Source organism: Peromyscus maniculatus, chromosome 15, assembly GCF_049852395.1.
Source record: "Peromyscus maniculatus bairdii isolate BWxNUB_F1_BW_parent chromosome 15, HU_Pman_BW_mat_3.1, whole genome shotgun sequence".
In the NCBI taxonomy this organism is placed as follows: domain Eukaryota; kingdom Metazoa; phylum Chordata; class Mammalia; order Rodentia; family Cricetidae; genus Peromyscus; species Peromyscus maniculatus.
Window position 1 is genome coordinate 82,962,108 of NC_134866.1, and position 18,100 is coordinate 82,980,207.

At 43.0% G+C, this 18,100-nt stretch overlaps 1 protein-coding gene across 1 annotated transcript in view; it reads left to right on the top strand.

The window, feature by feature from the left end:
- Positions 1 to 881: 881 nt before the first annotated feature.
- The window catches only part of LOC102914341 (baculoviral IAP repeat-containing protein 1a-like), a 60,845-nt gene continuing 43,626 nt past the window's right edge, over positions 882 to 18,100 (top strand). The window contains exons 1-5 of the mRNA XM_076552199.1: positions 882 to 1,016; positions 6,040 to 6,118; positions 7,797 to 7,870; positions 12,166 to 12,730; positions 13,178 to 13,277. Of these exons, the coding sequence (XP_076408314.1) occupies positions 12,169 to 12,730; positions 13,178 to 13,277 (662 nt within the window). The 5' untranslated portion in view covers positions 882 to 1,016; positions 6,040 to 6,118; positions 7,797 to 7,870; positions 12,166 to 12,168. The remainder of the gene's footprint in view (positions 1,017 to 6,039; positions 6,119 to 7,796; positions 7,871 to 12,165; positions 12,731 to 13,177; positions 13,278 to 18,100) is intronic.

The window sequence follows — 18,100 nt, forward strand, 5'->3', positions numbered from 1 at the left end:
CATGTCTGCTCCTGTAAGTAGCTGCTCACCCATCTTCCTGTAAGGAACCCCAATAAAACTCACTACTTCACCAAGCTGAACTTTTTTTTTCTTTTTTTGAGACAGGATTTCCCTATAGCTCTGGCTTGCCTGGAACATGCTATGTAGACTAGGCTGCCCTTGACCTCACAGAGATCTGCCTGCCTCTACCTCCCAAGTCCTGCCTCCCAAGTATACCACCACTTCTGGCCTCAAGTTGGACTTTGGTGGTACTCTTACTTTGGTTTGTGGCTTGTTTCTTATTTAGGGTGAGTAGATGTTTGTTCATGTCTCCCCAAGAATAGTGTCACAAAAAGCTAGGACAATCTTAAACTGTTCAGAATGAAATACCGCTTATGGGGTCCTGACTAACCATGTTAATACAATACAGAGCCTTAACTGGTAGCTTCCCTGACTGTGCAATTTGAGTTTTTGTTCCTCTAATACTTTCTTGGTTTCTCATTAAAGGGCTTGTGTGGGATTCTATGCCAAAACAAAAGAATCAGATGGGGAGATAGCCATCCCTAGGATCTACCTAACTGAAGGAGAGACTGACCTCCACCACATGCTTCAACGATGTGGCATGTGTGCACCGCACCACAAGCACACACAAAAGAAAGGAAACACAATAAAATATTTTTTTTTTAAATAAAAGAAAGAGGAACGAACATAAGGATGAGGTGGGAGAGGAAGCTGTCCAGATATATAGAAAGTTGGTGGAGACTGCTGGTTCTTGATTATTGTGATATGATTGTAAAATAGCCCTTATAGGCAGCTCATGTATTTGAAGTTCTGTTGTCCATCTCCCAGAGTTGTTGGAGCAGTTTGTGGAACCTTTAAGAGGCGGAGCCTCGCTGGAGGAAGTGAGTCCTTCCAGGTTTATAGCCTGGCCCAACTCCTTACTTTCTCTGCTTCTTTGCTGAGGATACAATAGGACCAGGAGCCTCCGATCCTCTGCCACATCTTCCTTGCCTCGTTGGAATTTATGCCTTCAAACCGTAAGCCAGAGTGACCTTTTCTCTCTAAGCTGTTTGTGTCAGGGTGTCTTATCCCAGCAAAAGGACTAAGGCAGCTGGTGTTGGCAGACATGGAGTAACTAAGCAAAGCTGCCCAGTCCTGGCCAGTTCCTTGTGCAAAGCGGAGGAGCAGAACGCTGGCCCTGGCCGGACTTCAGAGGAATGATTCTCGGGGGGACATATACTAGTGATAAGGAGGTTTTTGTTTGTTTCTTTTTAATCTTATTAGGTATTGATAAATGTGACCATTCCTGCATGATTGCCAGATGTGCCTTTCAATGAAAAGGTGTACTTTACCTTAAAGGTCTGCCGTTTGGCCAGGTATGGTAGCACATGTACATAATCCCAGCACTCAGGAGACTGAGGCAGGAGGATGTCAACTTGGAGGCTAACTTGGGCTTATAACAGGACTCTGTTCCCAAACCAAAATAAAAACACATGAAACAAATTAAAACCTTCAGTTTGCTGCAGGTTTTTGCAGAAATATGGATAGTAGAAATATTCCAAGTTAGATGAGACAGATCCAAGGTAGAGTATGTAAAACATGTAATGAAGAGGGTCTGTTCAACTCTACCCAAAGGTATTGAATTGAATACTCCTGTGGGACAACTGAAATGCTGAGAACGCAGACAAGGATCTGTGGTTTGGTCATATGTGGTTAGTAAGGTGTTTCTAAGTTTATGCCTTTGGTTTAAGTAATGATTCATTTTTCAGAAGTTCTCTAAATGGATGAACTTTACGTGTGACCCAGATGTCGGGGGAATAGATGAGAGAGGCTGTTGTATGTATAACTTGGTCATTTGCTCCAAATTGTGTTGAATGATGACCTGAAGATTAGTGTCATCCATAAAGAAGGAAACAATGAGAATGGGAAGATCTCAAGTCTAGTAAACCAGATGGTAATGTTCAGGCGAATCATTAGAAATGGTATCCAAAAAGGACATAATAAATGGAGTTACTTCTGAAATTTCAAAACATGGTAATTTATGCCAATGGTTATATAGTCTGTTCCACCAACTCCTCAGATCGTCAGAGCACCAAAGTAAGTTTCTCATTTATTATAGACTTGTTGAATTAAAAGAAACCTTCTGATGATACAGGAGCAGAATCCACAGTGGCTTTAAAGCAATTATGATGGTTGGGCATGGTGGAAAACACCCATCATCCCAGCATTCAAGAAGTGGAGGCAGGGGAATGATTGTGGACTCACTACATGGTCAGTTCCTGTCTCACATGGACGTATCAATGAATCAATCAAAAAGCCAAGTAGGCAGTTCCTCTGTTAGTGCCGTGTCTGCTGCTGTCTGTGCAGGGTACTAAGAAACTTCTTTCCAAATGAAGTAAAACAACGAGGAATGTGATGTGACGAAGGGCCTGAAATGAGGAACTAAGGGCATTTGTAGTGATCTGGATAAAACAGTCTGAAGGTAGTGAGGAAACTTTAATGGTGTGACTAGACCATGGTACGTAATGTATTGCCATATCTAAACCTGCTACTTAGAAACAAAGGGCAATTAATTTGTATGTATGAAAATGCACTTACAGACTTTAGAGTGAAAAATGCCCACACTTGAGCATTAATGTGTACGCTAGGGTTATTCATAAAATCTAAAACAGTATGATTAAATCAAATGCCTGGATAAATATGATTGGATAAATAAGATATGACATCCATATACAGAAATATAGTGTTGATCAAGGGAGTGTGAAGTACTGATGCTTGCTATATAGTGGGGATGAACTTTGAAAACATTATGCCAAGGGAATGTAACCAAACAGAAGGACTTCATATTATAATTTAGTCTTGTGAAATCTCCAGAGTAGGTCAATTTAAAGAGACAGAGTAAATTAGGGACTCATCGCTCTCTGCTTCCTGACTGAAGGCACGATTTGACCAGCTCCCTCAAGCTTCTGGCACATGATATCATGCCATGACGACGGTACCCTGGAACTGTAGTGTAGAGATTTTAGTATGTGCCCCTCCCTTCGAATGCAAATCTCCAGGGAATGATCAGGGAGCTTCTCTGGGAGCGCCCCTCAGTCACTTCTTCTCTTCCCTGAATTTCACCATGCTGCCCACTGGGGACCTTGCTTCCCTTCATTCCACAATCCTTACAATGACCTCTGGAGATATAATAGAGAGTCCCTGCCTGAAATGCTTACGTAGAAGAGTTTTAAAAGTTAGGCCAATCAGGCCAGTTCAGGCTTCTCTGAGGTATAACCCAGAAGAAATGTAGATGATTCTTTTAAAAAATATATTTTTACTTATTATTTGATATATATAATATCTTTTTTAATCTTTCCAAAAATTTATTGGCTTTATATATTCTGCGAGTTTGTGTGTTAAAATCCTTTGGCTACTTTATTTTCTTTAAAGCTTTAAAAATGTATTAATTTATTCTTTGAGATTTCATACATGCATATAATGTATATGGTCATATACCCCCTTAGGTCCTCTCACACACCCCATACAGGTCCCTTTCCCATCTTCATGTCCCCCCGCTTTTCCTCATAATCAACTGAGTTCAACTAGTGCTGTCTGTATGGGTGTGGGGAGGGCACCCTCTGCATTATGGGAACCTACAACTGGCCACACCTCTGGAAAAAAAGACTGTCCCGTAGCAGCCATAAACTGCCAGTGAGCTTATTCAGCTGGCCTGGGACCTTATGAGCCACACCCCTGTCTGTGCTAGAATGGTGACTGGCTTAATCTTATGAGGCTTTGTGCAGTTAACCACAGTTGCTGTGAGTTATGAGTTCAATGTCCACATCATATCCAGAAAAAGGAATCTTACAGCTTCCTTCTCATTAGTTATTTTCTTTCTGTCTTCTCATCCTAAGATGAGGTCGATATAGATGTCTCATTGATCATTCACAGCTACTTATTCTGAGAACTTTGACCAGATAGGAGTATATACATGGCTTCTGCCCACTGCAGAAGGAATTTCTTTGGCCAAGATTGAGAGCAGCACTAACTTATGGGAATAAACATTAATATTCAGACAGCAGCTTAACAGCATTACCATAGAGCAAAAACACCAGTAATAGGCTGCTGCCCTGGTTGGCTTTGGAGGTCAGCTTGACACAGCCTGGAATTATCCGAGAGGAGATCTCAATTGAGGAAATTCAAGCATCAGATTGACCTGTAGAGATGTCTGTGGGATATTGTCTTGATTGTTAATTAATGTCGGGAGGCCCAGCCCACTGTGGGCAGTTCCATCCCTAATCAGGTGGTCATGAATTATATAAGAAGGCTAGCTGATTATGAGCTGGTCTGTGGGCCAGCTAGCAAGCAGCATTCTGCACAGACTATGCTATACTTACTGCCTGTGAAGTGAGTCCCTTAGTTGGAGGTAATGCTGTGTGGAATAGCAGGCAGATCTGCCTTCAGGTTCCTGCCTTGACTTCGCTCACTGTGACCTGGACTTGTATGCTAAAAGAAACCTTTTCTTCTCTAAGTTGCTCTTGGCTTTGGTCATAGTATTCATCACAACATTATGAAAGAAAAATAATTAGAGCAGTTTCCCCCTAGGGTATCCTGCCTGGCAGTGGTGGGGCACACTTCAGTCCCAGGTAAAGGTACCTGTCTGTAAGCCTGCCAACCTGTGTGATTCCTGGGATACACTTGGTAGAAAGAGAGACCTGACTCATATACTCTGACCTCCACACAGTTGCCATGCACTGTGCACACACACACACACACACACACACACACACACACACACTTTCAAAATGTAATAAAAAAGAATGCATTAAGTTATCTAGCATTTGGGAGACTGAGGCAGGAGGATTACCACAAGTTCAAGGCTAACCAACACTATATAGCAAGAGCACAGTAAGGTCAGGGACACTGGTGCTCAGTTAAGGAGCTGGTACATGCTTTCTTTCTTATTCTTATTTTAGAAGAAATTAAAAATTAGGCTATGAAAGGGGAAGGACACCAATGCACATTCAAGATGCTCCCAGAGGATATATTATTATTATTATTATTATTATTATAATTATCTTGCGGGGGGAGGGGAGGCTTGAGAAAGGTTTTCTCTGTGTAGCCCTGGCTGTCCTGGAATTCACTCTGTAGACCAGGTTGGTCTTGAACTCAGAGATCTGCCTACCTCTGCTTCTGAGTGCTGGGACTAAAGGCATGCGCCACCACAACTGGCTATCACAGAGGATATTTAAATCCTCTTGCTTACTGTTACAAAGTAGTGACGAAAGTTTCAATTTGATTCATCCAGGCAGCACTGCTTCATTGTATGCATGAATCTGAATTATCTGAGATTGAATTGAAAGTTCCAGTCAATCAGATAACCCCTCGGAGGAGCTGGTTAGCTGAGAAAAACAAAACCTAAAAATGATAAAGTTCTTAGGATTTACTTGGGTTACTCTTAATAACCCTAACTTACAAAATTAATGTACTAGATACCAGATTGAGATAAAGTTGAACAAAAATTGGCTAGGTTTCTTGATTTTCTTGATTCCTGGAGAAATCACATATCATGTTTGAAATTTTTGGCAAACCTCTGTTTTCAGTTACTGGGGTTGGATGGCAGGTGTTTGTAGAGAAGGAGTTAATTTATGTGTGGTTTGAATGAGAGCAGGCTCTTTTTTTTTTTTTTTCGAGACAGGGTTTCTCTGTGTAGCTTTGTGCCTTTCCTGGAACTCCCTTTGTAGACCAGGCTGGCCTCGAACTCATAGAGATCCGCCTGCCTCTGCCTCCCGAGTGCTGGGATTAAAGGCGTGTGCCACTACCGCCCGGTGAGAGCAGGCTCTTTAGGAACTTCATGGCCATTGTCCAGTGGGTTCTGACGGATACACACAACCTCAGTTCCAAGGAAGCATCAGCCACATACTTGTTGGTATACTGGAGCCTCTTGTCAAAGACCACGACTACCACCCCAGATGGCCACTAGGATGTTGGACTAGGAAGTCATCAAGATTTCCGACCAATCTTTTCCCTTGGGAAATCAGTTCTCAGTTTGTAAGCAGACTTTCATTCTTGTTGCAGAGGGACACAAATTCTGATATGTGAAGTCCCATTGCAGGAAGCTACCTGAGGAAGGAGCAGGACCCTGACCATACTGAAGGTAAAGGACCTCAGATGACCATTAGCCAGAGCCAGTGCATGACACGCATCAGAATCCTTAAAAACATGCATGTGGTTGACTCAGCAATTCTTTTTCTGGAATTGATTCTAAGGAAATGTTAAAGCTTGGGGAAAAGGTTTTGTTTTTGCATATTGAAATGTTTGTTTATGACGAGAAAAATGGCAATAAGCTAAATGCTCTGTTGTAGGGGAGTAATTAGCCATTAAGAAATGTTACTGAATTAAACAACAACAAAAACTAAAACCAACCAAACGAAAACAAAAGCACTGTACATAAAAGAGATTGCCTTGCAAACCTGAGTTCGATCCCTGGATCCCACCACGGAGGAGGTTGGAGGAAAAAAAAAAAACAGTTTCCAAAAGTTGTTCTCTGACCTCCGCAGGAACACTGTGGCGTGGGTGTGCCTACACTCACACATCACAAATGTACACACACACAAAGTGTTAAGGGAAAACCGAGGTTCCCTTTGTGGGCTCTTAGTCCTGTTAATTAAAAAAGTTAGAGAATCAGAAGGAAGCTCAGGGATCATTTTATTAGAGTTTCAGAGGAAAACAGTGGGGCAGGCAAGCTATAAATCATGGCAGCTGCCAGAAACAGAGGGATGGAGAAGAGGAGAGAAAGTTAGGCTTTCCAGTTAGGACCCAAGAACTCAAATTCAGCCATGAAGTTCAACAAGCAGCTGCCGGGGTTGGGCTTGGAGAACTTCAGAGACCTCCACAAATGCAGAGTCTAAAGTGTCAGGAGCCCATGCTTAGGCTTTTGGTCAACATCCAAAGAACGAAATAGAAAGAAAAAAGGAAAAGTTACAGGTTTAAAGAATTTTATTTATTTACTATTTATCTTTATGTATGTGGGTGTTTGTCTGCATGTATGTCTGTGCGACCAGGTGTTACCTGGTGCCCAGAGAGGCCAGAAGAGGGCGATAGATCCCTCTGAAACCGGAGTAACAGACCTTTGCGAGCAGCCACATGGATTCTCGGAATGGAACCCTGGTCCTCTGGAAGAACATCCAGTGCTTGTAACCATCGAGCTATTGTTGTGTCCAGACAGTGACCCCCAGAGAGACCACCAAAGATGAGCATGCCGGAATGCAAAAGCAAGGTTTAATTCTGGATATCCAAAAGCAATACAAGCCTAGGCAGGGACTTCGTCCAATACATCCAACGCAGTGGAGGCTGGAGGAAGTGCCCACCTATCTGCAAGCTCAGCTTTTAAAGGGAAAAATCACAAGGTTACACCATTTAGGGGGTGCTAGTACGGGTACAATTCTGATTGGCTCGCTTCTAGGGACTTCTAGAAATTACTTCTAAGGGAGTGGTTGCCCGCCACCATTTCTCATTGGCTGCCCTCAGGTGGGAGTATTTCTGTGGTCAGTTGCCCTGGAAACCAGGGAGAGAACATTCCATAGTTCGGCAGGCATTATCTCGTGACTATCTTGTGACTCTGTACTTTTACACTTCCTGGTTTCTGGAATCTGAACTGACTGGTTTCAGTAACTAATGGCCTATTCCCAAAAGGAGAAATCTTAGGCCTTAATTTTAGGGTGAAAGCATTTTGGTCTTATTTCTAAGATGGCTCATTTTGGTCTCACACTATCAAAGATACAGCTTTTGAGTCAGAATTGAGAAAATTGTTTTTTTTTTTCTTTTTTGAGCAGGCTTAGCAGTAAGGTGTGGTGGAAGCTCTGAAAATAACAACATTGAAAAGTTTTAATCCCCCGCCTCCCCTGCGGTAAGTAACGCTGCCGATGTAGTAAATCAGATCAGGCCCGAATTATTAAGTCCAGGTTTCATGAGCAGAGCAAAGCAACTCCTAGGTGACTCTTGGGAAGGCGGGAGAGAGTATGAGAGCACACGGCAGGTACGGTGACCAGGTCTTAAAAGTAGCCTGTAGGTGTGGTCTTGAGCAACCCTGGGGAGGGGCTGACTCTTGGCGGGCTTTCTTAGGGGTGGGGTCTGGGGGGAGAGAGAGGCGGGGCTTCCACTTAACCATCCCAGACTCCTTGGGTATATGGTGCTGGTGGCAGGGCTTCCACCTAAACAGAGATAACTATTCCTCCATCTTCATAGCATATCTTCAGGTGAATCAGATTTCCTGTGGAAGTCTCTTGGTTGGGTGATTGACAAGCCTGTTGGATTAGCTCTTAAAGGAGGAGACAGTAATATGAAATGTTCTAATCTTTGGAGCAGATCAGAATGTCCCTAAGGGCAGGAGAGTGCAAAAGAAAGAATTAAGATAAGGGAGCAAAAAATACCGTTTGCTCAAGCCCTGGTTGCTGGGCTATCTCTAGTAGCTAGGTAAACAATGTATAAGTAGTAGTGGGAAAATAAAAAGGGAACCCAGAGTCTTGTGTCTCTGTCTACCATTGCTCGTTTTTCTTGGTCCCTGTGATACCCATGGCTGTGCTGGCTCTCCTCATGGGGAGAGGTGGGTACTTTCCTAGTATGTATGCAAAAGGCCCTGGGCTCAATCTCTAACACCCACCCTAGACCACTGAAAGAGCTAAGGGCTTGGTTAATCCAAGCCTGTCAGCCAAAAAAGATAACCTGGGCTCAGTCCCTAAAACCCACCCCAGTACATTGCAGATATATATTTGCTAATGGTGCAATGTAACTTTTAACTAAGAGGAAATAAATTCTGTGGCCACCTAATAACAATAGTTATGTTCCCAAAGAATAGGGAATAGGGTGGAGGAGGAGGTTTCAGAGATTAACATGAAAGGTAGCAACAGTGCAAGACTGGAAGTCCTTCCCCTCCTGGGCTTTACTCAACCAAGGGAGCATGCTCAAGAAGAGCTAACTTCGTAAAAACACTGGGAAAGGCAGATACTGTGTGAAATGTCATGCAGAGCTGTTTTCCCTTCCTCTCTTGGGTTGGGGTCATGATCCAGGCCTGGCATCATTCCTTTTTTTTTTTTTTTAAAGGTTTTATTTATTATGTATACAGTGTTCTGCCTGCATGTATGCCTGCAGGCCAGAAGAGGGCACCAGTTCTCATTATGGATGGTTGTGAGCCTCCATGTGGTTCCTGGGAATTGAACTCAGGACCTCTGGAAGAGCAACAGATGCGCTCAACCATTGAGCCATTTCTCCAGTCTCCCCCCTCCCCCATCATTCTTAGCTGATCAGAATCTCTTCTTTAATAAACTATCTCCTTGCATGTAACTATCCATGTGCGCCATACAGCCCATGGTAAAGAGGTATAAGAACCTGGGAACCCCGGTGGCTGCCTGCCAGACTCAGATCCTTGCCTGCAACAGTGGGGCGCCTGGAGTTTGTAAGCAAGGGCACAGTGAAACCACAAAACTGGACCACTCCGTGGGTAGAAAGAAAAGTTTATTTGGGAGTAAAACTGCCAGGTGTTCTCTTGGAGGGCAGAGAGTAGCAGCATAGGAAACGCCTTGTCAGTTTTAGGGAGACAGGCTGTAATAAGAGGAGAGCCATGGTCCAGAACAACCTGAGAGTCAGTGCAGGCTAGATGCCCTTGCCTCAGGTAGTTGACTCTTTCAGGCAGGTAGATAAGGCAGGTAGTGATTTTCCTGGTAAACAGAAACCTGCTCTTGAGCTTCCTGAGGAATGCTGAGTTTAGGCTTCTGTTTACGCAGCGACCTTCTGTTTCCCTGGCCAGAGTCCTGCCTGAGTTAGGACACTGTTGCTAGCACTACCGTTTTGCAGTCCACTCTGGACCTTCCAGAATTTACATGCAGAACACTAAACCTGAAAAGTATGTTCACAGCACACAACAGTTTTAAAGAACTGAGTAACTTTGTCAAATTGTCTCTACCAGGTTATGGAACTTTGTATATATTTTATTCTAACATGCATGGTAAATATATACCCACATCACAACAATGATTTCATAATTAACATTTGGAACTGGTCTTGGTGATGCAAACCTGTATAGCATTTTGTAGGCTGAGATGGTCTGGGTTGGGTGTTCTAAGAGGCTCTTGGCCTTTTATTCAGACAACTGAAAATAAGGGCTCACAGATTTATTATTTTTTTTTTTCGAGACAGGGTTTCTCTGTGTAGTTTTGCGCCTTTCCTGGATCTCGCTCTGAAGACCAGGCTGGCCTCGAACTCACAAAGATCTGCCTGCCTCTGCCTCTGGAGTGCTGGGATTAAAGGCGTGCGCCACCACCGCCCGGCTGCATTCACAGATTTTTAAAAGAAGCAAAATAACTATCCAGAGCAAAGTGATGTTACAGATTTAGAGAGGGATACGCTGTCAGGTGGACAAATGTGTAACTGGAGTTTTCTCCAGTCCTGCCTGGCCCACGGTCAGGCCAGTCCCTCAGCCACTCAGACCCAACCAAGTAAACACACAGAGATTTATATTGCTTACAAACTGTATGGCTGTGGCAGGCTTCTTGTTATCTAGTTCTTCTATCTTTTTTTTTAAAAAGATTTATTTATTTATTATGTATATAGAAAAGGGTGCCAGATCTCATTACAGATGGTTGCCAGCCACCACATGGGAGCTGGGAATTGAACTCAGGACCTCTGGAAGATCGGTCAGTGCTCTTAACCTCTGAGCCATCTTTCCAGCCCTAGTTCTTTATCTTAAATTAACCCATTTCTATCCATCTATACCTTGCCACATGGCTCGTGGCTTACTGGTATCTTACATGTTGCTACTCATGGTGGCGGCGGCCGGCCGCGTCTCATGACTCAGCCTTCCTGTTCCCAGAATTCTCTTCTCTGCTTGTCCCGCCTATACTTCCTGCCTCGCTACTGGCCAATCAGCATTTTATTTATACAGAGTGATATCCACAGCACAAATGTCCATGTGAATGAGAGTACTGAAGGGCCCTGATTATTGTTTGGAGGCTTTCATTCCCAGGATTGAAGGAGAGGAGGGGATTGGTTACTGGTGGTAATAGTGGTTCTCTATTTTGGTGGACAGGCTTAAACTAGCCAAACCTTTAGTCCCTGAGCATATCCTCTCCCATAATGCACCTGAATCTCTTATGCATACTAATTATGCACAATTTCTATAAACGTTTGCTTGAGAACACAGTTTTACTTTCCTGCACATGGGCCCCAAACCAGTTCGTGCGAGCTCAACCTGTTCAATCTTCCTTCCTAATACTTTGGTGATACACTTGACTAGAGATTGTCTAAACTTGATTGTTGCCAGGAGTGGTTCAGAGATAAGAGTAGCCCAGTGCAGGCTGGAGTCTGGAGGAGGGTGAGTGTGTGTGTGTGTGTGTGTGTGTGTGTGTGTGTGTAGTATATAAAGGTTATTCAAGAGGAAGATGTGTGTAACCTAAACCAAATAGAGTCCCAGGCTAAACCATTTCCTATGCTGCCTGCCTTGACCATGAGTTCTAGGCTAGCATGGGATACATAGCATGATTCTATCTCAGAGTAAGAAGCAAAAAATAATTGGAAGCTTTTGTAAATGGAACCAGGTCTGTTTGTCTTGTTCATGTTGGTCCTCATGGTCTAGCCCGATTGCTTGGCATACAAGCAGACACAGCGATTATTTCTTGAGTAAGCAGATGAATACTGATTTTTTTTCAAAGATTTATTTATTTACTATGTATACAGCATGTATGACTGCAGGCCAGAAGAGGGCACCAGATCTCATTATAGATGGTTGTGAGCCACCATGTGGTTGCTGGGAATTGAACTCAGGACCTCTGGAAGAGTCGTCAGTGCGCTTAACCTCTAAGCTATCTCTCCAGCCCTGAATATTGATGTTTTATAATTTCCCAAACAACTTCCTTTTTGTCTTGACAATCTAGGTATTTCTTCAATATCTTCTGCCTTTTTTATAAGCTGAGACATGATCTGCATTTAAATTTTTTTATTACCTTTATTTGGTTGTGTGGGGCAGGGAGCATGAGTATATGTATCACTGTGTCCATGTGGATGGAGGTCAGTTCTCTCCTTCTACCATATGGGTCCGATGATTGACTACAAGTGTCTTTATCCACAGAGCTACCTCATGAGCCCTGAATTCATGCTTCTTATAATAAAAACCATCACTGCCACTACCATTTGCTTTCCTTTTCCTTTTAGAAAATGGCCACTCACGGGGAGGTCTCTGAGCAAGTTCCCAAGTTTGATGATGATTTTCTCCCTGAGCTCTCTGCTCTTCTTGGTGTGGATGCAGCTCAGCTCACCAAGAGACAACAAGAAGAAGACCATAAAGAACAAATAAAAATGAAGACAGGTTTTAACTCGCACATGCGCAGTGAAGCCAAGCGATTAAAGACTTTCGTGACCTATGACACGTTCAGATCATGGACGCCACAGGACATGGCAGCCGCTGGGTTTTACTTTACTGGGGTGAAACTTGGGGTTCAGTGCTTCTGCTGCAGCTTAATCCTCTTTTGTACCAGCCTAAGGAAAACTCCCATAGAAAGCCACAGGAGATTGTGCCCAGGATGCGAGTTCCTTTTGGGCAAAGACGTCGGTAACATCGGCAAGTATGACATCAGGGTGAAGAGTCCCGAGAAGCTGAGAGGTGGCAAAGCAAGGTACCAAAAAGAGGAGGCCAGACTGGAGTCCTTTGAGAACTGGCCGTTTTATGCCCATGGGACATCGCCCCGTGTGCTCTCAGCAGCTGGCTTTGTCTTTACAGGTAACTGGATTCCATTTTGTGAGGTGTTTCTATAAAATATAAAGTTTAGTTTCATGTTTTTATTTGCAGTATTTGTCAATTGTTAGCTGTTGCATTATATATATATATATATATATATATATATATATATAAAATAAAAGGTTACTTTTCTTTAAATATGGACATTAGAAAATATTGCTGTGGCCTCAGGGTACAGCTTGGTGCTAGACTGCTTAGCTAGGATGTGCAGGGCCCTGGGATGTGCCTATGAAAGAAGACCATGGCTAGAGGGTGGAGGTCCAATACGCAGAATTGCATTATTGGGGTCATTTACAGTAGTGGAACTCTGGATGTAGATTCAGCCAGAGAGGTCATAAAGAGTCCATTTTGGTTTGGTAAAATATGGTAGCCTCCAAGAGACATCTGGTGCCATTGCTGGCCAGTCAAAACATGTCACTGCATCTGCAGGTAAAAGGGACACCGTGCAGTGTTTCTCCTGTGGTGGATGCTTGGGAAACTGGGAAGAAGGAGACGATCCTTGGAAGGAGCATGCCAAGTGGTTCCCCAAGTAAGTGAATAAATATTTTATGATTAAAAATTGCAATTTTTAAAAAAGCAGAATAAAACTAGAGACAAAAGAGCCACATTGTTGGAGTTTTCCTTTGAGTTCTGATCTTTCTTTTATTCAATATAGGATCACCCAGAATTTTTCAAGCAAGGAAGAGCTAGTCACACACAAACTTACAGGCAGATCTCTGTGAGTTTGAGGCCAGCCTGGTCTACAGAGTGAGTTTTAGAAGAGCCAAGGCTGGGAGGTAGAGGCAGGCAGATTTCCGAGTTCAAGGCCAGTCTGGTCTACAAAGTGAGTTCCAGTACAGCAAGGACTAAACAGAGAAAACCTGTCTTGAAAAACCAAAAAAAAAAAAAAAAAAAAAAAAAAAAAAAGGAGAAGGAGGAGGAGCTAGGGCTAATACATAGAGAAACTCTATCTCAATAAAACCAAAAAAAGTTATTTTACTTTCATTTCAAGACATGGTTTTGGTTGTGTGTGTGTGTGTGTGTGTGTGTGTGTGTGTGTGTGTGTGTATGTGTGTGTGTGTGTGTAAGTGAATGTGCACATATGGACTACAGGATGACCTCGAATGTCTTCCCTATTACTTTCTACCTATCTTGAGACTGGGATAACTGAACCAGAACTCATAGACTGGCTAGACTAGCTGGCTAGTGATCCCCTAGGACCTGCCTGCCTCTGCTATCCCAGGGTAGGGTTAAAGACATGTGTGACCATACCCCACCTTGGCATGCACGTACCAGGGATTCAGACTCTAGATCCCCATGCTTGTGGTGAGGCGTTTTGCCTACTAACCCATCTTCCTATTATCCCCAATACTAAGATAATGTCTGTCAAGCAGCGCGTCCCGGATTTACCTTAACTAATAAATGCGTTAATCTGCACAGGGGTGGAATTGCTGTATAAATGAAAGAAAATAAGAATGTTTAAAGCATTACAAGCAGTTTCACATACTGCAGAACAAACACCAAATGAAAATGCTTGCTGGATGCAGGGACACACACCTGTAATCCCTGTACTAGGAAGGTGGAGACTAGAGAATTGGGAGTTTAAAGCCACACTCTGCTAAAAGATGAAAGGACCAGATGCATAGTTTGCCCACATCCCAGTGCCACAACACACACACACAAATGTTTGTTTCCAAGATTCAAGGTTTTGTTATTGCAGTGGGCGTGGTCTTTAGATCCCTGCTTAGAAAATGTATATGATAATTATTTTTAGTCATCTGTTTAGTACTGGTTTTGTAGTTCTGACAAATAAAGATTTATTCCTTTCACTGGTTTTCAAGCTTTCATTATGGAATAGCTCATAAAAATAAAAGGAATAGCATAATAAATACTTTTCAGCACCTGGTCAGTAAATATTTCATCTATCTCCTGCCACTGTTTTCCATGGAATAACAATAACCAGGTTAATTCAAAGTGAATTCCAGGGACCTTACAATGCTGTTGCTATTACAGCAATAAGACTTTAAAAACAAGCTGGACCACAGCATCATTATGTCTCCTAGAGGAAGATGGCATCACTGCCTCATTTCAAATTAACTCCATTTTTCTTTACACATTTTAGTGTGGGGGTAGGGGGTGCTGTTCATATGCCAATGTGTGTGTGTAGAAGTCAGAAGATGACCTGCAGTTGTGGGGTCCAGGTGTCAAACTTAGGTTGTCGGTTTTTGTAGCAAGCACATCTCCCCTCTTAGCTGTCTTAGCAGATCAGAGTTAGAGATTTAATTTTTTTCTCATCTTTTTCCTTGTCAGTTATTTTTTTAAAGAAGTTCCTTAATCTGTCTTGTATAATTTCCTACACTTCATTCTTGGCTGAATGTTTTTATTTATTTATTTATTTTTGGCAGCATTATTTTGTAATTTTGGCAAGTTGGTGCTTGGGTTGAAAGGGATTTTTTTTATTTTATAGACATGGTTCCCTGATATATCCCAGGCTGGCCTCAACTTGACCATCTTCCGGCATCAGCCTCTGATGCGCTAGGATTGTGGGTGTGCACCACTGTGCCTGGAAAATTTTTATTTTCTTTCCAAACATTTGTAATCTACTACTGTGTACAGAAAGGTTCTTGGGGAGATGCTAGGTCACCCACAACCAAGTATGTAGCACAAATCCTAGTTGGTCTTAATAAAAACCCAGAGTCAGATATCAGGATAAATGTTGAATGGTCAGAGACGCAAAGCACCCAGCTACTAGTTCTTACCTCTACAAAATCCTCAGCCAGAAGGGAGCAAGCTTGCCACGTCACTTCCTGTCTCTACCTCCCTAGTGCTGGGATTAAAGGTGTGAGATCCTAAGTGCTGGGATCAAAGGTATGTGCCACCACTGCCTAGCTCTTTTGGACTGGATCAATCTTGTGTCGCCCCGGGTGGTCTTGAACTCACAGAGATCCGTCTGCCTCTGCCTCCCGAGCGCTGGGATTAAAGGCGTGTGCGCCATCCCTGCCTGGCCTCTGGCTAACTAGTGGCTTGGCTCTGCATTCTGATCTTCAGGCAAGCTTTATTTGTTAGAACAAAAACAAAACATCACCACACAAATAGGTAAAATTTACAAGGCACCTTGCACACAGGCAGCCATGCTGAAAAAAATATAAGGTTATCTATGATAATGTTTAAATGGAAACATAAATGTGCACAATTCACATAGGGCGAGCAGCCTTTCAAAGAAGCTTAAACTACATTAGAAAATGTATAGGAAATGTTATGAAACAATCTTTTTTTTTTTCTTTTTTTTTTTTTCGAGACAGGGTTTCTCTGTGTAGCTTTGCGCCTTTCCTGGAACTCACTTGGTAGCCCAGGCTGGCCTCGAACTCACAGAGATCCGCCTGGCTCTGCCTCCCGAGTGCTGGGATTAAAGGCGTGCGCCACCAACACCCGGCGAAACAATCTTTTTATATTGTTTCATTGTATATTAGGTTTGAGTTTGCTGAGCAGTGAGGTGGTGAGAAAATTTCACATTTTGCTTTCTTCACTTAAATTATTTGGAAAAGAATTCTAAAAGAAAGTAAGGGAAAAAGAGGTTAGAAGGAAGAAGGAATGAAGAGGAAAGGAAAAAGAGGTGAAGACAGAGTGGACAGAGGGAGAACAGTTTCCTGAAAACCAGCGGTGTGGTTACGGGGATGATGCGGCCATGATGAGCAGATCCTGGAATGCCACTGTGGCTCCTTGGGAGGTGGCAGTGTGCCCTGCAGATGGACCTGCCTCGCTCCGGCCTCAGCCAGAACCCATGCTGCTGCTCCTGGGCTTCTAAACCGTCTCTACCGTGTCTGCTTGTCCTCAGGGCCTCTGTTTAGTGTTGCTGGCTGTACTCTGGACCACCGCATGCCATATCGTTCCCAAGTAATCATGTGATCAGCCCTAATGGGGGCTGCGCATCTGCCTCCAGTGGCCCTCTGTCCCTTCTCTGACAGAGCAGAGGGAACAGACCCACACAAGGAGAGGAGCCCGTTCAGGGACTGGCTCCACAGCTTGAAGGAGTGAGGCCTGCTCACACAAGAAGCTCCAGATAGAGGTGGACTGAGGTGTGCTCACACATCCAGGCGGCCTGACTTCCAGCTCTGAAATGAAACCCTGACCCTCTTAGAATCTTGAATGTAAAATGCAGATAACAATGTATAGCTTGTAGGTCTTGCAAAACCTGTCATGCATTACGTGCAATGACTGATATACCTTCCATCCGTTTGTCAGCATGAGCACAGGGCTGGCATCAGAACTCAGGCCCCAAATTTCTTGTTGTTTTATTTATCCTTAGTTTCTTAGACTTCAGTTTTAAACCGTGGCTTGGTCACTGCTTTTATGAAATATTGACAAAATATCTGAATATCTTCTTATACTTTTAAAAAAGCTGAATAATAAATGTAAGCTGATTTAAGTGTAATTTTAAGTTTTGAAACATGGACTTGCTATGTATCTTAGACTGGCATCAAACTTACAATCCATGTTTCTCTGACTCCCATGTTCTGGGATTGCGGTTTGTATCATCATGTCTAGCAACTGCAATAGTTTTTAGAACACCATTTGAGAAAGTAATGTCGAGGTGGGAACATGCCTGTAATTCCGGACCTTGTGAGGTGGAGGCAAGAGGATCAGGAACTCAAGCTTTTTATTTTTGCTATCCAGAAAGCCTAAAGCGAGCCTATGTTGAGATCCTATCTCAAAAGAAAAAAAAAGTACTGAAACATTTTAAAAGTAAGTTGACTTATTACAATATTTTTCAAAGGACCAATAACCTCAGTTCTCTGTAGTCCACCCCAGGTGCTGTGTGCTACGTGGATTAAATGCAGACATAGAGCAATGCATAGAAATATGTGAAAAATGGAGCCAATCCCTGGCTGCCACAGACGTTTAATGGAACCCTTGAGACCTTTTTGGGTCATGTGATGGAGTTCTTCTTCTCATGTGATTAAGATTAGATGGGAATAGGGCATTTCATCATCCCCATTGACCAGTCCACTCCTTACCACACCATGAGAAAGAAACGTCAGTGTCAGTTAGAGGAATTTTGTTTAATCTTAAAAGTAGCTTCATTTTTATGGGAAGGGAATGCCCTTCAGGAAGATGTTCAATACGTTATAAAAATCAAAATTAATAGATTAATATCTGTTACTTTAAACCTTATGATGATCTTTTGTTTAGCGGGTGGAATATGGTAAACTAATTTTCCTGTTTCCCTCTACTGTCACCGGCTGATCTGACCAGGGGAACTAGGCTCCAGTAGTTCAACAGGTTTTATCAAATGCTCATTGTGATTGAAACATCATCCCCTCAGAACGGCACCGGAGTCCCCCCTCTGTTTACTGTGGGGCCGTCTCTTCATGG